The 21,996-nt window shown below is 39.5% G+C and overlaps 1 protein-coding gene across 1 annotated transcript in view; it reads left to right on the forward strand.

The window, feature by feature from the left end:
* The window catches only part of pnpla2 (patatin-like phospholipase domain containing 2), a 57,343-nt gene that overhangs the window by 2,337 nt on the left and 33,010 nt on the right, over positions 1-21,996 (forward strand). The window contains exons 2-3 of the mRNA XM_043706166.2: positions 20,567-20,799; positions 21,120-21,185. Coding sequence (XP_043562101.1) covers positions 20,567-20,799; positions 21,120-21,185 — 299 coding nt within the window. The remainder of the gene's footprint in view (positions 1-20,566; positions 20,800-21,119; positions 21,186-21,996) is intronic.

A 21,996-nucleotide genomic window follows, 5' to 3' on the forward strand; every position in this document is an offset into this window, starting at 1 on the left:
TAAATTATTAAAAGAGATTGCATTAATGTGGCTTGAAGACTGAGTGGTGATCTAATCCACCACCTTCTCAAGGGTGATTAGGAATGGGTGATAAATGCTGGTCCAGCCAGTGACATTCATAGGCCATAAATGAATAAAAAATAAGTCTTTACAATGTTAAGGGATTCAAGGGTCATATGGTGGTCATAAGGATTACAGACAGGAATAGACTACTTGCTCCTAACAATTTTCTCCACTATTCAACTAGACCATGTCTTCCACCAGAAATCTAACTTACTGCACTATTCTAGCCAAAACTTTTATTATTTTCTGTTTTGATGTTGCTCAACAACTGAACATTCATAGTGTTCTCAAACTGAGAAGTTCCAAGAAAATGGTCTTGGAGTTAAGACATTTTCAAAATTGTGATCCTAAATGGTTAACTCCTTTGTTCAGAGGCTGTAATTGTGGTGGAGAAAATGTAGAGAGTCGTCAGGAGACGCAGAGAGTTCTTCAAGAAGTAGGTCTTTCATTTGCAAACAAAAACTGTGACACTGAGAAAGCAGATTCTCGAATGCCCATGAACCTCCGGGTCCGTGGTTCTTTTTTTTATATCATGTTGAAAAGCTAACAGAGAAACATGTCCAACTATATTAATCAAAGTACCTTATTCTAGCTACACAATAAACCAGTGATGTTCGTTCCCATTATCTCTTCAGTTGTACATTCTACTTAATGTTATTTCTAATGTCACAGTTAGATATTTATTATCACCTCTGCTACAGTGATTTTCCATTCCAGACTAACCTGTCATGATTAGATATTTAGCTATTCCATCTATTACAATAGTCTCCTGTTTCAAGCTGAATCTACTAACTATTAATTAGATATTTAATGTCATGTCCCAAATATTTATGGTCCCAATCTTGTCATAATGACACTTAACAGGGAGACTACCTTTTCTAACTGTTATCTCATCTCATCATAGTGACCTTTCAGCCTTAATCTTACTCTGCTAATTGGTGTTCTTACCCCATCCTGCTTTCCACAGACCACAGATTGCCAGTGGTCTTCATGTTTTAACCCTTCCCATGCTTTCATGCTCTTTAGTTTCCATATGATCCTGTGTTCCTGACCACAGAAATGCCAAAGAAATCCATTTCCTATGGTGGAATCCTTAACAAGAGGACATAATCTTAAAAATTAAAGTTAGACCATTCAGGAGTGTAATCAGACAGCAATTTACACAAACAATGGAGATCTGCAAAAGACTGTAGTTGCTGGGTCTTTTTAACAGTTCAGGACAAGTTCAGCTTTTAAACAAAATAAGTTGATTTTATAAGGAATATGGATCAATGTGTGGGTAAATGATAAGGTGTGTTGACTCTTGACACTTTATATTGACCTTGACTGATAACTTAGTTATTCCACCATTGTCTTGTCCTTTATCCTGTTTTGGAAAAATATCACTCGACCTTCTCATTTTCAACTTTTGTAAATGCTTTCAGTTCTCCACTTGTTCAGTGTTTTTAACAAACCTTTGATCGTTAGGGTACTGTATAATTATAGCTGGAGATGTGTTGCTGGAAAAGCGCAGCAGGTCAGGCAGCATCCAGGGAACAGGAGAATCGACGTTTCGGGCATATGCCCTCCTTCAGGAAAGAAGGGCTTATGCCCGAAACGTCGATTCTCCTGTTCCCTGGATGCTGCCTGACCTGCGCTTTTCCAGCAACACATCTCCAGCTCTGATCTCCAGCATCTGCAGACCTCACTTTCTCCTACTGTATAATTATAGTGTGGCAGCATGTTCATTATCCATTATATTGCTAAAGGAAAACATATTTATACAGCACCTTCAATCTGTTTTAAAATGGTGAAGTGTAATCATTTGCAGGGTACAAAGCCATGGAGTCAACAGTGAATGAATGCTTTTGAGGAAATCCGTTTGCTTGGAATCATGTATTTAAATTTGCAGCATGTAGAAATCCTGTTAAGCTGTTTTCCAGACATATAATAAGGAATTTCTTAGTATGGCAATGTTTTTAGTCTGGCTCAAAATTAGTGGACCTTTGCTGCGTAGAGGAAATTGAGAGACTGTTGATCTGTTTACAGAACTCTAACAAGGCCGTTTTATAACTTTTCCCTTATCATACGTATTCAGTACAATTTAGCAATTCTGACAATTTTTAATAGTCAAAACATTTATATCAGATGTATTTCAGCATATTCAGCTAAATAAAAATGTAGATTAAATAACATTTTGTAACTTGTGTATTGTCAGCTAGTGGCCAGCTGAATCATGAGCAAGGCGATTTTAGGTCCCATGACAAGAAAACACATTTTAAGTAGAGCATTTTCTCACTGGGGAAACTAGACCTGTGGGAAATTTCTTGAATGCGCCTCTTGAAATAACTCGGGTATCCCTTCACCAAGTCACCCTTTATTTACATCTGAACAATCCTTGACTTTCGTACTGCCTCTTCAGAATTAGCTGTCAGAGTGTCAGTATTTCTGACACACCCCTTTTCATCCATCAGCCTGAATTAACGAGGTTAACAGCCCCAATATGAGGGAACTCCTATTCCATGATGCCCAGCAGGCTGACCTTGTTACAATCACTACACCTTTATCATTTGTCCAAATGATGTGCTTTGAGGTCATTTTTGAAGCTATAGAAACTATGTAGGTCAGTGAAGGGAATTTACTATAAGGGAAAAGTAGCAGAGGCTGTGCTACTGATATGGAATGGTGAAACACAGTTGTTTTGCATTTGAAACAGGAGTCCTTGGAAAGGATGCATTTGTTGCATTAATAATTTTGACTCTGTGTAAGTGAATGGGTTTTGAGTGAGAAATATCTAGCTCCCTGAATATGGTGCTCTCACAATGGTGTTGAGTAGGGATTTTGAGATATTGTTAAAACAGCATCGCGTTGTAATTTACTGGATTAGATTGGACATACCCAAGGCATTATTGGGCTGATGCAAAAGGCCCAGTTGCATTGATAATTTGTTTGCATGAAGTGTGGCTAGCTCTGACACAGAAGTCTTGAGCATTACAGTCACAATGTTATTGATATTCACAGTCATTCCAGGTGGCGTGACGTGAATAGAATGAATACTGACACTCATCATGATCAGGACTTCAGACGCATCCCAAACAGGATCAGATAATCCTGTATTATCACTTTAACTTTACTAGTTCGCTTTCTGATTCAAATGTAGATCTGGGATGAGGTACTCTTATCTGAATGCCTTGTAGCTTTACTTTTCTGCTCAAATACAGCGTTTGCAAGCTTATGGTTTTTGGCAGCACCTATATTTTTCAGTTTTGAATGGCTACCTGTAAAATTTGTTGTGCAGTTTGATTCTTTGATCTCACAGGTATCTGCTAACTACATGATTGTATTCTCACTCTGAAACCAAACATGGGCAGTACTTCTTACAGGCACAAAGGTGCATTTTATTAAGATTTGTACCACAGTCTAAAATGCGTATTGAAGCACGGTTTCATTTGATTCAGTCATGAAATTGTTTAGAATGACCCTTATTGGTAAAGAATATAGTTTGCAAGCCTGGACCACATCATAGAGTCATACAGCATGATTAGATTAGATTAGATTAGATTAGATTAGATTACAGTGTGGAAACAGGCCCTTCAGCCCAACAAGTCCACACCGACCCACCGAAGCGCAACCCACCCATACCCCTACATTTACCCCTTACCTAACACTACGGGCAATTTAGCATGGCCAATTCACCTGACCTGCACATCTTTGGACTGTAGGAGGAAACCGGAGCACCCGGAGAAAACCCACGCAGACACGGGGAGAACGTGCAAACTCCACACAGTCAGTCACCTGAGGCGGGAATTGAACCCAGGTCTCTGGCGCTGTGAGGCAGCAGTGCTAACCACTGTGCCACCGTGCCGGAACACAGCATGGAACCACACTCTTCGGTCCAACTTGTGCACGCCGACCAAATATCCAAAACTGATCCAGTCCCATTTGCCAGCATTTGGTTCATATCCCTCTAAACACTTCCTATTCATATACCCATCCAGATTCTTTTTAAATGTTGCAATTGTACTGGCCTCCACCACTTCCTCTGGCAGCTCGTTCCATACACTCATCACCCACTGCATGAAAAGTTTCCAGCACCACACTCTTGACTCTAATCCCCAGCATCTGCAGTACTCTATTTTGCCTGAAAAGGTTACACCTCTGGTCCCTTTTAAATCTTTCCACTGTCACTTTAAACCTATGTCCTGTAGTTTTGGACTCCCCTACCCCAGGGAAAAGACCTTGGCTATTCACCCTATCCATGCCCCTCATGATTTTAAATACCTCTATAAAGTCATCCCTCAGCTTCCAACACACCTGTATGCAATCAAATTCTGGACTTTTTTTTCAACCATCTTTCAGCCACAGTTAGTGGTTATGCTTCTGCATGTCATGTTATGCTTCTGGATGTGGAATTTTCTCCCTAAACCTCATCTCCTCCATAACTCTCACCATGTCTTCAAGAGGCAGTTTACAACCTACTCTTTGACTGACTTGTCTGAATTTCATTGTGTGATTCAGTCTCAAAATGTGTTTGATAATCACTTTTGTGGAGCTCCTTTTGGCTGCAATATAGAAAAGGATTGTTGTTGAGAGTGTGGTGCTGGAAAAGCACACCAGATCAGGCAGCATCTGAGGAACAGGAGAAATGATGTTTCAGGCATAAACCCTTCATCAGAAATGAGGCTTGTGGCCTGGGGGGAGGGGGGGGGTAGGTGGCTGAGAGATAAATAGGAGGGGGACAGGCTGGGAGGAAGGTAGATGAAGGTGGGGGAGAAGGTAATGGGTCGGAGAGGAGGGTGGACGGGATAGATGGGAAAGGGGATAGACCGGTCAGGAGGGCAGTGCCGAGTTGGAGGCTTGGGATTGGGATAATTTGGGGGGGGGGGGAGGGGAAATGAGGAAACTGGTGAAATCCACATCGATCCTGTGTGATTGCAAGGTTCCAGTTTCCTCATTTTCCCCCCCCCCCCCACATTTATCCCAGTCCCAAGCCTCCAACTCAGCACCTTTCCCATCTATCTGCTCTGCCCTCGCCCACCCATCATCATCTTCCCAACCTTCATCTATCTATCGCATTCTCAGTTATGTTACTTCTTCCTCCCTCGCCCTCCTACCACATCCATCACCCTGCAACAACCCCCACCCCCCGCCCCATTTATTTCAGGCTCCCAGCCCACAAGCCTGATTCCTGATGAAGGGCTTATATTCGAAACGTTGATTTTCCTGCTCCACAGATGCTTCCTGACTACTGTGCTTTTCCAACACCATACCCTCAACTCTGATCTCCAGCATCTGCAATCCTCACTTTCTCCTAGAAATGGATTGTTGTTGAATAATTGCTCCGTAAAAGGTGAAAGTCTCACAGAGCGTGGGGCATGCAAAGTGCATTGGGGCATTTTTCAGAGTAAACCTCCTGAGTAAATTTTTTTCTCATTCTGATTTTCAAAACAACTGTACCATCCAATTCCAGTTCAGTGGTACTCGCGATTATTGAACTGCTCTGGTTCTCCTGTCCCTCTCCTCCCATTTCACTAAGCATACTGCAATCAATGAAGTTTGCTGCTTTGCTCTCTTTTTGAATTACAGTCGGTTCTGATATAACGCGCGAGTTCTGTTCCTCTGCGATCCCGCGCTGTAAGAAAATCGCGTATTAGCAGTGCTGTTTAAGTAAAGGGGCCGGGATTGCGTTATAGCCAGTACAGGTAAGGAAAGTTTGTGTTCTACAAATAATGGTCTGAATTCTTCAATCGCATTACAGCCAATTTGGGTTGAGGAAACGTGCGTTATAGCAGAATCGACTAATATAGTTGCTATTTCTAATCTTAGTGGACCATCAGTAGTATCAGCTTAGGGAAGAGGGATTAAGCAGGCACTGAAATATAATCATTTCATTTGCTCATTTAGTTTTGCAGTGAGGGGATCTCTATGGTTGTACTTGGCTGTTTATCCTATGGGCATTATAATGCATCCATGCAGCATTACAGATGTGACTACAAGTAAACTGCCAACCTGAGTAATGGTATGCCATAAAATTAGCAGGCATCATGCAATCACTTGCTTTCTCTAGGTTTGATTGATTGCTTTCAAAATATTTAATTCCCCCCTCCCTCCTGTTCCCATGTGTTGCGTGGCCTGGTTCAGGCATTCACTGTGTGCTGACTTTTAGAAACTAATTGTAGATGCTTTGACATTTTCTGTTTGACTTTGGTGACTCAGCAATTCTGACCTGGCTCTTGCCATTTATTCTGTCAAGTCCGGTTTCTATAATCCAAGAGAAACTGCATCAAAGAATTGTTATTCATCTTCAGACAAATGCATTTTGTAGCATAAACATGAGAGGATGGATGTTTTGGAGATGCTAGATTTCTCAAATCCATGTCAAATCAGCCTTTGTTTTTTGTTGAACAAAGCATTTTTAAGTGATCATTGTTCATGCATGTTTCTGGAAAGAACTGGATAAATTGTCTACTGTTCACAATGCCCTCGTGATTCCATGCTTCCCAGTTATCTTACGAACCTGGGGAGATTTTCAGTCCCTGTACATTGCATCAAAAGTGAATTTTGTACTTTATCCACTGGGTCCAACAGACAAACAAAAAAGCAGCAAATTATTTTCTGAAGAGATCCATTTATCGGCCAATGCTAAATGACTTACAGATCTATGTTGTGTTGGTGTACACAAAGTCATAGAGATGTACAGCATGGAAACAGACCCTTTGGTCCAACTTGTGCATGCCAACCATTTGCCAGCATTTGGTCCATTTTCCTCTCAACCTTTCCTATTCATATACACATCCAGATGCCTTTTAAATGTTGTAATTGTACCAGCCTCCACCACTTCCTATGGAAGCTCATTCCATACACGTACCACCTTTTGTGTGAAAATGTTGCCACTTGGGTCCCTTTTATATCTTTCCCCTCTAACCTTAAACCTATGTCCTCCAGCTCTGGACTCGTACACCCCAGGGAAACAAGTCTATTTATCCTATACATGCCGCTCATGATTTTATAAACCTCTGAGGTCACCCCTTAGCCTCCGATGTTCTAGGAAAAATAACCCCAAACGTTTCAGCCTCTCCCTATAGTTCAATCCTCCAACCCTGGCAACATCCTTGTAAATCTTTTCTGAACCCTTTCAAGTTTCACAACATCTTTCCAATAGGAAGGAGACCAGAACTGCACACAATATTCCAAAAGTGGCCTAACGAATGTCCTGTACAGCCACAACATGACCTCCCACCTCCTATACTCAATAATCTGACCAATGAAGGAAAGCATACCAAACACTGCCTTCACTATCCTATCTACCTTCGACTACTTTCAATGAACCTGCACTCCAAGGTCTCTTTGTTCAGCAACACTCCCCAGAACCTTACCATTAAGTGTGTAAATCCTGCTAAGATTTGCTTTCCAAAAATGCAGCACCTCACATTTATCTAAATTAAACTCCATCTGCCATTCCTCAGCCCATTGGCCCATCGGACCAAGACCCCGTTGTACTGAGGTAACCCTCTTCGCTGTCCACTACACCTCCAATTTTGGTGTTATCTGCAAACTTGCCAACCATACCTGCTATGTTCACATCCAAATCATTTATGTAAATGTTGAAAAGTAGTGGACCGAGCACCAATGCTTGTGGCACACCACTGGTCTCAGGCCTCCAGTCTGAAAAGCAACCCTCCACCACCACCCTCTGTCTTCTACCTTTGAGCCAGTTCTGTATCCAAATGGCGAGTTCTCCCTGTATTCCATGAGATCTAACCTTGCTAATCAGTCTCCCAGGGGGAACCTTGTCGAATGTCTTACTGAAGTCCATATAGATCACATCTACTGCTCTGCCCTCCTCACTCCTCTTTTTACTTCTTCAAAAAACTCAATCAAGTTTGTGGGACATGATTTCCCACGCACAAAGCCATGTTGACTATCCCTAATCAGTCCTTGCCTTTCCAAATACATGTACATCCTGTCCCTCAGGATTCCCTCCAACAACTTGCCCACCACCGACTTCAGGCTCACCAGTCTAAAGTTCCCTGGCTTTTCCTTACCACTTTTTTCTTAAATAATGGCACATGTTAGCCAACCTCCAGTCTTTCGGAACCTCGCCTGTAATTATCAACAATACAAATATCTCTGCAAAGGGCCCAGCAAATACCTCCCTAGCTTCCCACAGAGTTCTAGGGTACACCTGATCAGGTCCTGGGGGTTTATCCACTTTTATGTGTTTCAAGACATCCAGCACTCCTCCTCTGTAATATGGGCATTTTTCAAGATATCACCACCTATTTCCCCCCATTCTATATCTTCCATGTCCTTCTTCACAGTAAACACTGATACAAAATGCTCATTTAGTATCTTCCTCATTTACTGCCATTCCATACAAAGGCTACCTTGCTGATCTTTGAGGGGCCCTATTCTCTCCCTAGTTACCCTTTTGTCCTTAATGCATTTATAAAATCCCTTTGGATTCTCCTTAACGCAATTTGCCAAAACTATCTTATGTTCCCTTATTGCCCTCCTGATGTCTCTCCTACTACCTTTATACTCTTCTAAGGATTCATTTGATCTCTCCTGTCTATACCTGACATATGCTTCTTTTTTTTTTCTTAATCGACACCTCAATTTCTCTAGTCATCCAGCTTCCCCTACACCTACCAGCCTTTCCTTTCATCCTAACAGAAATATACTGTCTCTGGGCTCTTGTTATCTCATTTCTGAAGGCTTCCCATTTTCCAGCCGGCCCTTTACCTGTTAACATCTGCCCCCAATCGGCTTTTGAAAGTTCTTGCCTAATACCGTCAAAATTGGCCTTCATCTAATTTAGAGCTTCAACTATTAGATCTGGTCTATCCTTTTCCATCACTATTTTAAAACTAATAGAATTATGGTCGCTGGCCCCAAAATGCTCCCCCATTGACACCTCAGTCACCTGCCCTGCCTTATTTCCCAAGTGTAGGTCAAGGTTTGCACCTTCTCCAGTAGGTACATCCACATACTGAATCAGCAACTTTTCTTGTACCCTTTTATCAAATTCCTCTCCATCTAAACCCTTGACACTAGGGAAGTCCCAGTCTATGTTTGGAAAGTTAAAAATCCCCTACCATAACCACTCTAATATTTTTTCATATAACTGAAATCTCCTTACAAATTTGTTTCTCAAGTTCCCACTGACTATTAGGGAGTCTATAATACAATCCCAATAAGGTGATCATCCTTAATTCTCAGTTCCACCCAAATAACTTCCCTGGATGTATTCCCAGGAATATCCTCCCTAAGTACAGCAGTATGCCTTTTAGAAAACTCCACTCCCCCTCTTCTGTTGCTATCCTTTCTATCCTTTGTATCCTGGAACATTAATCTGTCTGTGTCGGAGTTTAAAAATAGAGACCAAGGGGAGTGTATCCATGCTGGATGACAATTTCACAGTCGGTTATTATTGGAATCAAGCTAGTTGGAGGCTTGTAAAGGTAGTAGCCATTTTGCAGATATAAACCTAGAAGCATAGGTGGCCAAACCAATTGATTTTGGAAGGTCGACTATCATCCTATTTTCAATAAGTGTATGAATGTAAGCGATTGGAATGAAATCTGATGCACTGTATTGACATTGGATGACACAGAACAGCTAAAGTTCATACAGCAAGCTCATGTTGATGAGATCACATGTATTAATCTGTTGATGGATTAATACCCTGCAATTCCACTGATTGACCCACTGGTTCTGGAATTTGGGCAGTTTGCCACTCAGTGGGTACAACCCAAGGGCAGCAAGGAACATAATGTGCTACAAAGCATGATCATGCCCTGTGACCTGTCTCTGTAGTTTTGCAACCTCGGTGAGAAGGGGGTGGATGAGGGAGGGGGAGGAATACATTTTCTTTAAAGAGAAGATTGAGCAGATAATGTGCAGTAAACCGTTCAGAATATCTGATTTACTGTTGCGCCTATGCTAGGCATTGCACTTATTGAAATGTATAGTCACTAGATACTATACTGGTTGGTTGAGGGCCAAGGTTTAGTGGAATTTTCAGTACTTCTAAGAATTGCAGTACAAAGAAAAAGTGTGGTACTGAATACTGAAGATGTTGCTAAATATTAAGCGTGGAAAAACAAGCAACATTCAGGATAACATTGCAGAAGATTTCACCTTTTGTGTTGTTTTGTATAAGTTCCTAGATATAGGAGTGTGCTGCCAATGAGGAAATCTGCAGCGATTGGATGTAACTTTAAATGATCTTTCTGCTCATTCATTCAACACCACCAGTGAGATAGATAAGAGCAAGTGCCTTGTAATCCATGCTCCAAACCAATTGCTTTATGACCACTAGGCTCAAGGGTAGCACACTGTCCTCAGCACCATTCTAAGACTAGAATACCCCCCCATAATTTGTTCATTCCAGTGTGATGAGAAGACATTGCTACTGAGCCCAGGGTGCTCTCTTTCAAATAACTTATTCTATTGCCCCTTGGGCTGGATCTAAAGGATTCCCTAAAGTAAGTTAGGGAATTCTTCCTGGTCAACTAACATAACCAAAAGCAAAAGTTCTGGTTAAGGTATCTCCTTGCTACCTTTTGGATTTTGCTCCATGCAAATTGTTGTCACTGATGACCAACTAGCAGTAATTACTCTTTAGAAGTATTTGGCTGTAAAATGCTTTGGGACATCAAAAACATCATGATTGTTTACAGGGAATTAATATTGATATCTGCCAAGGTTAGTGTAAAGAGGTCTTTGCCCATAAGTAGGAGGAGGCACCATAATGGTTCAGCTTTCTTCCAAGAACTTGCTCTTTCTGATGGGAACTCTGAGAGTTCTACCTTCTGGTAACTTCTAAAGAGCAAGAGAAGAAACTGCAATACTACTAAGTTCCAGCTTAATCATGTGTCAAAACGGATCAGACTATGAAAAGAGGCCAAGTGTCCCATAGAGCAGCCCATCTGTGAGTGAAAGGAAGAGGACTGTAATTGGTTCTGAGGCAGTAAATCATCACGTGCTAAAAAAAACATATGTAATGCCAACTGACAAATAGACACACAATTATTTAATGCCTTATTTCATACTTGTGGCTGCTGGTCTTGTGTTCCTAATTAGGTACTGTGCTTGAGGTTAAAAACCAAAAAAACTGTGGATGCTGGAAGTCAGTAACAAACAGAAATTGCTGGAAAAGCTCTACAGGTCTGGCAGCATCTGTGGAAAGACATCAGAGTTAATGTTTTGGATCCAATGACCCTTCCTCAGAATGGAGATTTAAGGAAGAGTCATTGGACCTGAAACATTAACTCTGATTTCTCTCTCCAGATGCTGCCAGATCTTGAGTTTTTCCAGCAATTTCTGCTTTTGTTGCTGTGTTTTAAGTTGTTTCTGCATTGACTGAAATTCTGTTTTTCCCCAAAAATGTTTTCCCCCATTTACTGGATAAGATGTAATAAGACACTTATACCTTTTCATGGACGAGATCAAACCTGAAACATTTGTTGAGCTCCAAAAAGTTCTGTAAGTGACACAGATCTTTAACAGTGACTTGTATTTATATCAAAATGTGATAATTTCCAATAGATATGAGAGTGTGCTGTTTGTTACATTAACTTCAAACTTGTGCTGTTGCAAGTGGATACTATTTAGACTGGGATAAAGCTAGATTCAGAAACTGAAAGGATTAAAAAGAAATGTGTCAGAGGTCTGATGAAATGAATTTTTTTAAATGATTTGAACCAGTAAGGATTTTTTTTTTTAAAAGTACTAAGCCACAAAATATATCTACATATTATTTGTGTAGCTTTCTTTTGGCTTCCAGGAGCTACTTTTTTCCGTGAAATCCTTTACTGGGTGATGCAGTCACATTGTAGCATTCATTTATTTTGTTTGTGTTGAAGTGTGGGACATTTTGGATTCTCTCGGAAGCAGATTTTTTTTTTTAAAAAAGTCTTCTATCCTCAAATATTAATTGTCCATTAAATTTGAAACCACACCACACGAGGAAAGCATTGATTTCTACATGTGACAATATTTAAGTTGGTACAAGACAACAGGTGTAAGTTAGCAGCAGAAGTCTCATTATTCAAAATAACTAGATACAGACTTCTACAAAGAGAAAAACCATCACCCTAAAGACGCCATCCATTTGAGTGAAGTCACAGCTAGTGCTTTTCAATCGCGTATTCACAACACTGAAATACTTTAACCAGACAGTTACTACACTTTTTATTTTATTGCATCTCAGGTGTCGGTTTCAGATTTAAATTTAACAATTGGCACAGTGTTGGTTACAGTAGAATTCACTGATGTGATTTGTCATGTATAGTGACTGTTGAATATATGCAGTATGATGGAAGAGATTTCACATTTGTTGGGAAGTAATTCATGAACTCAGTGATTTATAGTTTTTCTAGTCCCTTGGTTAGCTGAATGTACATCTGTGGCAGCTCTCGGTCTCTTCCTGTCCCCAAACCACTATCTCCCATCCTGGCAGCAAATATGGGAGAGGAACAACCTGTGATTGGAGAAGCAACTTCTCCTACCTTCCCTCCATTCTATTTGGGGTGAGTGTGTGACTTCTCTCGTATTGGTCACACAGACACACAGACACACGATGTTTCTTTTGCTTTAATCCAGGTTGCTAATCTTTTTTCTAATTCTTAAATTCTTTCCTGAAATATCTTTTGTTCATGTACATCACATCCACAACATTTCTCTTGTATCTGTACCTTCCAAAAAACTCCTCTAGGTTTATCGAGTATTGAGTTTCCATCCAGAGATATGTGGTTGTTTCTAATCATATTGTCCAGTTTGAAATTGAAGAATTTCATCCTCCAGTTTAAGCATTCAAAATTTCTCTGACTATTGATGTGGACTAAAACCGAACTTGCTGGAGTGACTCACTAGCATTTTGCGTCCAGTGACTCTTTTTTTTACAAGAGGGTAAAGTACTGGACTCAAAATGTCAACTCTGCTTTCTTCCTGCAGATGCTTCCAGATTTGTTGAGTTTCAACAGCAATTTTTCTTTTTGTTTCAGATTACCAGCATCTGTAATTTATTGTTTTATGTTTATGTTGAGTAATTGGCATGTCATTTTGCAAGTTAGCTCTGTCTTTTTGAGAATTTGGTATTGTATTGGACACTCTCCAATTTTCCAGCACTTACCAATTTTCAGTAGAATGCTAAAGTACAACTATCAACATTACTGAATCCTTCACACATTTTAATTCTGAACATAACTATTTCAATTTGTAATTAGATTAGCATTACCATATATATATTTACTACTTGCATTCATTTCTAAGAAGTTGATTCTCTAATCTGCATTAACGTCCCATCCCCGCTTGGGTTTTCTTTCTTGGTGAAAGTGGGTACTGCAGATGCTGAAGATTAGAGTAGTGCTGGAAAAGCACAGCAGATCAGGCAGCATCCAAGGAGCAGGAAAACTGATGTTTTGGGCAAAAGCCCTTCATCAACCGTTTCTGATGAAAGGCTTTTGCCTGGCTCCTCAGATGCTGCCTGGTCTGTGCTTTTCCAGCACTACTCTGATCTTGGGTATTCTTTCTCGCCTCCCTAATCCTTTTACTGACTTACCCAACCGTGAAATGTAAATGGAAGAGAATCTGTAGTAGAACTGCACAAATGTATCCATTCCTTTTTTTAACCTGTGACCTTTGTGACTTCTGTGAATTATATCCTCTGTGTTTGGAATGTTGGTGCTCTCTGCCTATATCTGGGTGGCACAGTGGCTCAGTGATTAGTATTGCTGCCTCACAGTGCCAGGGACCCAGGTTAGATTCCCATCTTGGGCGGCTATGTGGAGTTTGCACGTTCTCCCCATGTCTGTGTGGGTTTCTTCTGGGTGTTCCAGTTTCCTCCCACAATCCAAAGATGTGCAGGGCAGGTAAATTGGCCATGTTAAATTAACCATAGTGTTAGATACATTTGTCAGGTGTAAATATAGGATAGGGGAATGGGTCTGGGTGGGTTACTTCAGAGAGCCAGTGTGGATCTTTTGGGCCAAATGGCCTGATCCACACTGTAGGGAACCTAATCTATATTTTTCTCTTCCACAGCACCATTACTGCTCCTCTTCTTTTTTTCTTACACTGTCCCTTTTTATAAAAAAAACTGATTGTTTTGTTTCTGACTCCTGGCCAGTTTGTGGTGACATTTCTATTATGCCATTAAATTTATATCTTCCAGTGACTTAATTGCTTGTACTTTGCTCACACTGCATTGCAATACAGGTTTTTAGTCTTTTTTTTTTATAGGATAGTTGCCTTTTTTGTTCAACTCAAATCTTTATTTCTTTATGTCTATACCCTCTTGTGAATCGTCAACTTAATTTCCTAATTGACACCCTTCTGTTCCTTCAGCCTGGTAATCATCTTGATGAAATTGTTATTCTTCTGTTTACCTCAGTTTTTACAATCCTGTACTTGGTATAACAGATTTGTTTGTTTCTTACGAGTTTAAATGCTGTGACACACTCTGATTTATCCATTATGCCTATGGTTGTCTTTTCAGTTGTCTTCAGTGTAACCAGAATAATTCTTATTTCATCAATAGTCCCACATCCAGACAGACAGAGAGAGAGAGAGCGAGAATAATGTCATAATGATTCTGCTGCTTTTCCTGTTTTATTAACTCTTTATTAACTCCTACATCATTGCCTGTGTCTATTCCCTTCCATATTCCCTTGCAGTCTTTCTAAAATTACCCTGCTATTGCATCCTGGGGGCAACAGAGCACCTGGATTACTTGACCTAGCTAAGTTAGGTAATACTTTCATTACTAATTACAAAGTCTCCTATTCGTATTGCATTCCTAATTTAATGAGCACCTCTTTACAGCAGCTAACATGTCAAGTTATATATACAGCACACTGCTAGGTTGGCACAATAATCTGAAATGAGAATAAAGTGCTAGAGAATCTCAGCAGATCATTAGAGGCCTAGACTTGTACAGAATGGAAACAGACTCTTTGGTTCAACTTGCCTCTGCTGACCAGATATCTTAGATTAATTTATCAAGTCCCATTTGCTGGAACTTGGCCCATATCCCTCTAAACCCTTCTTATTCATATACCCATCCAGATGCCTTTTAGATGTTGTAATGGTACCAGCCTCCACCACTTCCTCTGGCAGCTCATTCCATACATGCAGCATCCTCTGCATGAAAACATTGCCCCTTAGGTCCCTTTTAAACCTTTCTTCTGTCACCCTAAACCTATGCCCTCTAATTCTGGACTCCCTTACCTCAGGGAAAGGACCTTGCCTATTTACCCTATCCATACCCATCCATGATTTTCTAAGTGGAGAGAGAAATTAAGTGGATGTTTTGATTGTGATGTGAATCTTCAGAACTGACTGGTGCTATTGACAAAGAGGCTGGAACAGCTTGTCCAGAGCACAGTAAACTGGCTGTCAGACTTTGAGACCAGCATTTTACCCTAAGCTAGGCTTTGTGCACTCAAGTAACCTCAAAAGCCCAGTTGTGGAGCAGACACTTTGATCCATTCTTGCATATTGGCTTTGGGAATTTTAACTGCTTTCCTCCTAAACAAACCTGCTCCAAACAGGCACACTAAATGAGAATCTATTCAGAATGGAAGCGCTGAAAGATGCCTCTTAAATTCCGTAACATTTGGTTGGTAAGCTGTTTATCTGCTTTGAACACATTTCTCTCATCTGCTCTGGCTTTGAAGAGGTGAACTAAGCTATTGTTATGATGGCTGAATTCAAATATGAAAATGCTGTAGGGAGGGAAAAGGAAATTGTGCAATGATTGTTAGCAGCTGAGCGGAAATTGTGGAAACTGAAGTAAACTTTTTGCCATCAGATGTTAAGGAAGTGAGGGCACAATGTATTAATATTTGGATTTGCAGAATTGTTTTGCAGATACATTCTATTTTTGCTCAAAAAGCACACAACCTGCAGGCAGTCAATCCATATAACATTTTTATAAATTCCTACTTTGGAAATAGAACCAGTCTGACTTAAGATTGGGATACAGACAGACTCTAACCTCCCCCCTTTAATGCATTGACTGAACTGAGACGTCACCTTTTTTGTAAAACCTTAAGTTATCTGGAGAACATGACTTAAAAGAAGTTCTGGGATTTACATATTAATGAAATGAAACCTGCAACCATTCTAAAAGATGAAAAGCTTAACAGCAATCTAGGTTTGTCCAATATAACATTTTAATTGCATGATACAGTGATCTTTTTCTATAAATTCTGTGTCTTATGATCCTGTCCCACGAGTTACCCTCTGAAAGCTAGTATTTCTAAATAAGCCTGTTGGACTATAACCTGATGTGTGATTTTTAACTTTCTACAGTGAAGACAAACATAAAATATATGTTCAAAGTCCATACCATTTCCTCTTTTCCCATTATTAAGATGCCAGTCCCATTCTCTGAGGGTCCAACATTTTCTTTAACTATTCTTCCTTTATACTTGCAGTGGCTTTTACTTTCTATTTTTATATTTTTTTTTACCAATTTTCTTACCCCAATCTCTCCCCGTTTGTTTTTCAATATATCCTTTTCTGCTTTCTGCAATTTTTAAAAAAAATCTTCCAACCTACCACTAATCTTCGTAGCATTACATGCCTTTTCCTTCAATCTTGTATAAAGGTTCTACAAGTCGTCAACTTTACTGATGTAACTTTGTTAAGAATTTATGAAGTATCTCATTAAATGTCTGCCAGTATTTCTCTGCCATCTTCCCTTTGAACTCATTTACCAAGTACATTTTAGCCAACTGTTTTATTAATGTATTTAATTAAGTCTGATATATGAGGACCCACTATTCTCACCGATAAACTAAATTCTACAATCATTTTTGCCAGTAGGATCCTTTACACTGAGGTTTTTATTTTATTTCAATCTCGTGCATAACCAGGTTCAAAATAACCAGTTACCTCATTAGAATAATACATTTTATGTCACAAATAATACTTTGAACTCATCCTCTGGGCTACCTTTGGCAATTTGATGTTTCCAGTCAGTGACAAGTTTGAAGTCAGTCATGATATTGTAGCAGTTTTCTTGTAAGTCCCCTTTATTTCTTAATGTAATATCCTGCCTGTGTAGTTTATGTTTGGGAGCCTATAAATACTCCCACCAGTGACTTCCTTTTGCTATTCCTTCTTTCCATCCAAACTGTTTCTGATCTTCAATTTTGTGAAGCAAGATCACTTTTCACAACTACACTGAATCTAATCCTTTATTAACTGAGCTACACCACCTCCTTTTCATTTTCCACCTGTCCTTCTGAAATATCCAATACTGAAGCCCCAACCTTGGTCACCTTGCAACCATCCCTGTAACGGGTATCATGTCATATTTATTTATTTTCATTTTGCTATCAATTCATCCATCTTGTTCCAAATGCTGAAAGCCTTCAAATGAAAAGACTTTAATCCTTTTTTACTATTTGTTTGCTGCAAAGCTGAAAAACAGGGATTCCCAATGCTGGTGCTTGGGTTGTGATTATTCTATATAGCATTCACTTGTACTCGATGTAACAGTCTTACTGAATGCTAACAGCTTACTCCTATCTATGTTTCAAAACATGTCTGTACAAGTCCTTACAGCTGAGACATTTTAAACTAGGGTTATGGACTTAGTGATTTTTATAATGTAATATAGTAACTGTGTCTAAACTCAGACTGAGCTAGCACTATGTTGAGACATGTAGAATTATGTGTGCAATAAATCAAACACGAGCCCCACCCAGGCCTCTTTTTGAATCATACAAACTTGAGTTGGTAACTGAAGCAAAGTGCTGTGAAACTACTTCATGAAAAATTAATTGAGTGCATCTTCTTGGATCCAGACAAGCAAATTTGTTGCTCAGAGTATAAAAAGAACACTAGAAAAGATTTTATTTATCACACAATGGCTTTTTTTCTTATTTTTAAGCATTGTTGATACCTCCTGAATCAAATGCAAATGCATAGTTTGGTTTCTACTGATTCAACTGCTGTTTGCAATTGTAAATGGGTACTATAAATACAGAGAGCCTTGTCGCATACCACATTGATATGCTAACAGGTTGCAGCATTAGTAGATAAAATGCAAGCTTGCACCTTAAGATGGCACATGTAAGCACACAGAGGTAGGGGTTTGTGATCCATGGTTGACTATGTTAGGGGTGCATACGGGAATGTAAACTTTGGGTTGAATCAATTCATTTGTACTCCTGCATCTGCCAAAGAGCAAAGCCACCAGATAAAGGAATCCACTTACCTTGAATGATATACGGTACATTGAAGGAGAAGAAGAAGGTAAAACAAAAAAATCGATGAGGGATGTGAAGATCTATCATTTTATGAGCTTGCTTTTTCTTTTATATATCTGTTGCTATTGAACAATTATTTATGTACCAGAAATAGGTCAATAAAAGGGGCTAATAAGAGTGAGGCGCTTAAAATAATTAATTTGGGGGCAGAAATGAGTTTCAAACTAAAATACATTTCACTAAAGGCAGGGATGAGGAGAAATTTCTTCCGTCGGAAGGCTGTGAATGTTAGAATTCTGTACCCAGAGTAGAGTGGAGACTGGATCATTGATTATATTCGAGACAAATTCTTCATCTACAAGACCGTCAATGGTTATGGATGTCAAATGCCCCCACCCCAGTCCTGCTCCTGTTTCTTTTATTCTTTATATCAGCTCAGAGAAAAACATGGAAGAGTCTTCAAGTCCTAAAAACCCACAAATCCTAAAAACCTGAATATCTACATCTCACTGTAAAGTTCTTGATAAGGGCAGATACTCAAGTGTTACTGCTGCAATCCATTTTTCTTGCTGTTTTCTCTGCAATGTCTATTGCACACGCTCGGACCCTCTGTGTGCTCAAGTGGACAAATATGTCAGTCTTCAACAGAGCAGTAAATGACACTCCAGCTTTAAAAGAGGTGCCCGCAGAGATATAATGCGCCGGTTATGATTTTCCAGGACTGCTTAGAGCAGTGCCAGCAGTTTGGATGTCTTTAAGTGTAATATTATCCTTCAACAAAGCCACGACGGAGAGAGGAAATGAGAGTCACAGACCACATCAACCATCAGAAAATACTGGAATCTATTACTAAGGATTCACTTAGAAATACATAGTGTAATCCATTGAAGTCAGCAAAAGGGCAACTGTGTGGAGCCAGGAAATGTCCTGACCTTGTATTCTCAAACTGCTTATTAAAATTAACCCTGGTGTAAACATTGAACTGTTCGAGGCTGGTGGAAATTCTCATAGTGAACCCAAATGAATCTTCAAAGAAACTGTTGAGTCTATTAACTTATTTATACAAAAAAAAACATGCTTTCAATGAAACATCTTGCTATCAGGCATTTCTAAACCTGAAAAAGGTAAAGTAATTTCCATTGTTCATTTGTTTTGAGGCGGATGTTGAAGCTGGAATAAATTCAATATTGCTGCTGTTTTGACAAATAATATTGGGTTATTTGTTTAAGTAAAGCTTACATCTTCTGTTTTATTCCCTTGTTAAACAGTTGCATTGTGAAACTGTCACTGTAAACTTTGAGTGTGGAATTTAAGTTGAGCTTTATTTATTGATTTTATTTTTGTTGTTTGTTACTACTCATAACTTTTCTTAATGTTGAGAAACTTTAATGTATGTTCAATGTGTACGTGTGCACACCTGATTGAGAAAATAATCTTGGAAAGACATAATTTACTGGGATGGCATTAAAAGGATATGATTTGGAGATGCCGGTGTTGGACTGGGGTGTACAAAGTTAAAAAGCACACAACACCAGGTTATAGTCCAACAGGTTTATTTGGAAGCATTAGCTTATGGCACAGACAGGGAACACAGGGGGCTAACACCTTCAACATATTATCTGGCTGACACCAATTGTTACAGTTAACCTGAGAATGTAACTTTTTAAAAAAAGTTTTGTGATTTACACATGAAAGAAGTGAAACTATCATGGTCATTCTAACAGATGAGAGACTCCACAAACAATCAAGATATTTTTCAATGTATAATTTTAGTTATATCACACTGTAAACTTTTGCTATAAATTCTGTGTCTTACAATTGTGTCCTCCACAGCCACCTAATGAAGGAGCAGCGCTCCGAAAGCTAGTGCTTCCAATTAAACCTGTTGGACTAAAACCTGGTGTTGTGTAATTTTTAACTTTAAAAGGATAGATTGTCTTCTGAAAATGGACAATTTTTCAAGACTGAAATTCACTGTCTTTGTTCAAAGAGCTATTTGACCATGAATAGTTGTATGGTTGTGCCCAATTCTTTTCTCACTTAATGTCTGTAATAAATGCATTTCCAGCAAGTGTCACAAAATACAGACTTGTTGTGGTGTTTGCTGAATTAATTTTGCCTTTGTGCTGATGTCACATATGACGACTAACTATCCTGTTGAGATCAGCTAACATCTGGTTTGGGATGCTGCCTTTAAAAATAGGCAGCAGGGTAAGAGTTTTTGCCTAATGTGACACAGGAAGAAGCTCATGTGAAATATGCAGCATGTTTACGCTTTCTAAACATTTAATCGGCAGGAGAATGTGGTGCAAATATCATTGATGTTTCCAAAGAAGCACGGAAGAGGTTTCTGGGTCCACTCCACCCTTCCTTTAACTTGATAAAGATCATCCGTAGCCGGCTTTCCAAAGGACTTCCAGACAACGCACACGAGCTAGCAACAGGTCGACTGGGCATTTCATTGACCCGTGTCTCTGATGGCGAGAATGTTCTGGTGACTGTTTTCAACAATAAGGAGGAGCTTGTCCAGGTGAAGTCAAAATGTAACACTGTTTTTGTTCCAAATGGGTGGGAGAAGATTTTCTTCTCTGGGGTTTTTCCTATTTTTGTACTTCAAATCCTATTCCACGCAACTAAGTGAACAAAGACTTTCTCACATCTGTGTGGCAGAAGCCAAAATCTGGTTTCTTTTTAAAGAAGAACACCTTTTTCTGACCTGAACTTTCTACCAGTCAAAGTACTATCCCAAATTCCCTAGTATGACCATAAATGATGTCATGTTATTTTTGTACAGCCATAAAAATTGCATCACTGGCAGTTCATATAAAAAGCTCCTGATCTGTTTTGCAGGCCTGTATATGCAGCATGTTTATTCCTGTGTACTGTGGACTGATACCACCAACGCTGCAAGGCGTGGTAAGTTGAACTGTGACTGTAAAGCATGAAGCTAATGATGTGGAATTTCACCGAGATAATAAGTGACATTGAATATTAATTTGAGTAGCAAATTGAAATGAATCTGAGCTTAGCTATTTCCTTTTACCAAACAGTACATGTGTTGAAGTACTACAGACATTGTCATAATTTTCATTTTTTTCATGTCATTCCTGCATTTTCCTCCTTACATTGAAGTTCCCTCCCTCTCCAATTCTGTGCTGAATTACTGAAAATTCCATTACTTGTGAAGTGTGTTAATGATTTTCTGTCTTTAGATGCTATCTTTCCCAGTCATCTTAACTTTCTGAACAAAAGAAAACACACTGAACCCCATGATCAACTACACCATTCTTACACTTCCTACACTATTCTTACACTATATCCCTAATTTCAGAATCTTCCTTAAAATTACTAAACCACTTGGTGCCTTTAGAAATCATTCAAACTTTTCTTTTGAGTTAATAGTGTATCCTGTATTCAAGTGTAACATAGTGCATATTAAATGAATTGGAAAGAAATTGGGGCAGCACCACAGCCTCGTGGCGACAGGGACCCAAGTTTGATTGCAACCTTGGGCAACTGTCAATGAGGAGTTTGCACATTCTGCCTATGTCTGCGTGGTTTTCCTCCCACAGCCCAAAGATTGCAGGTTAGGTGGATTGACCATGCTACATTGTCCAAAATGTCCAGCGATATGCAGATCAGGTGGATTAGCCATGCAAAATAGAGCGTTACATGGATGAGTCTGACTGGGTTGGTCTTCAGAGGGTCAATACGGATCCTTTGGGCC

The sequence above is a fragment of the Chiloscyllium plagiosum genome, unplaced genomic scaffold (assembly GCF_037043375.1).
Source record: "Chiloscyllium plagiosum isolate Xiang-an unplaced genomic scaffold, Cpla_swu_hap1 HiC_scaffold_18, whole genome shotgun sequence".
NCBI lineage: Eukaryota > Metazoa > Chordata > Chondrichthyes > Orectolobiformes > Hemiscylliidae > Chiloscyllium > Chiloscyllium plagiosum.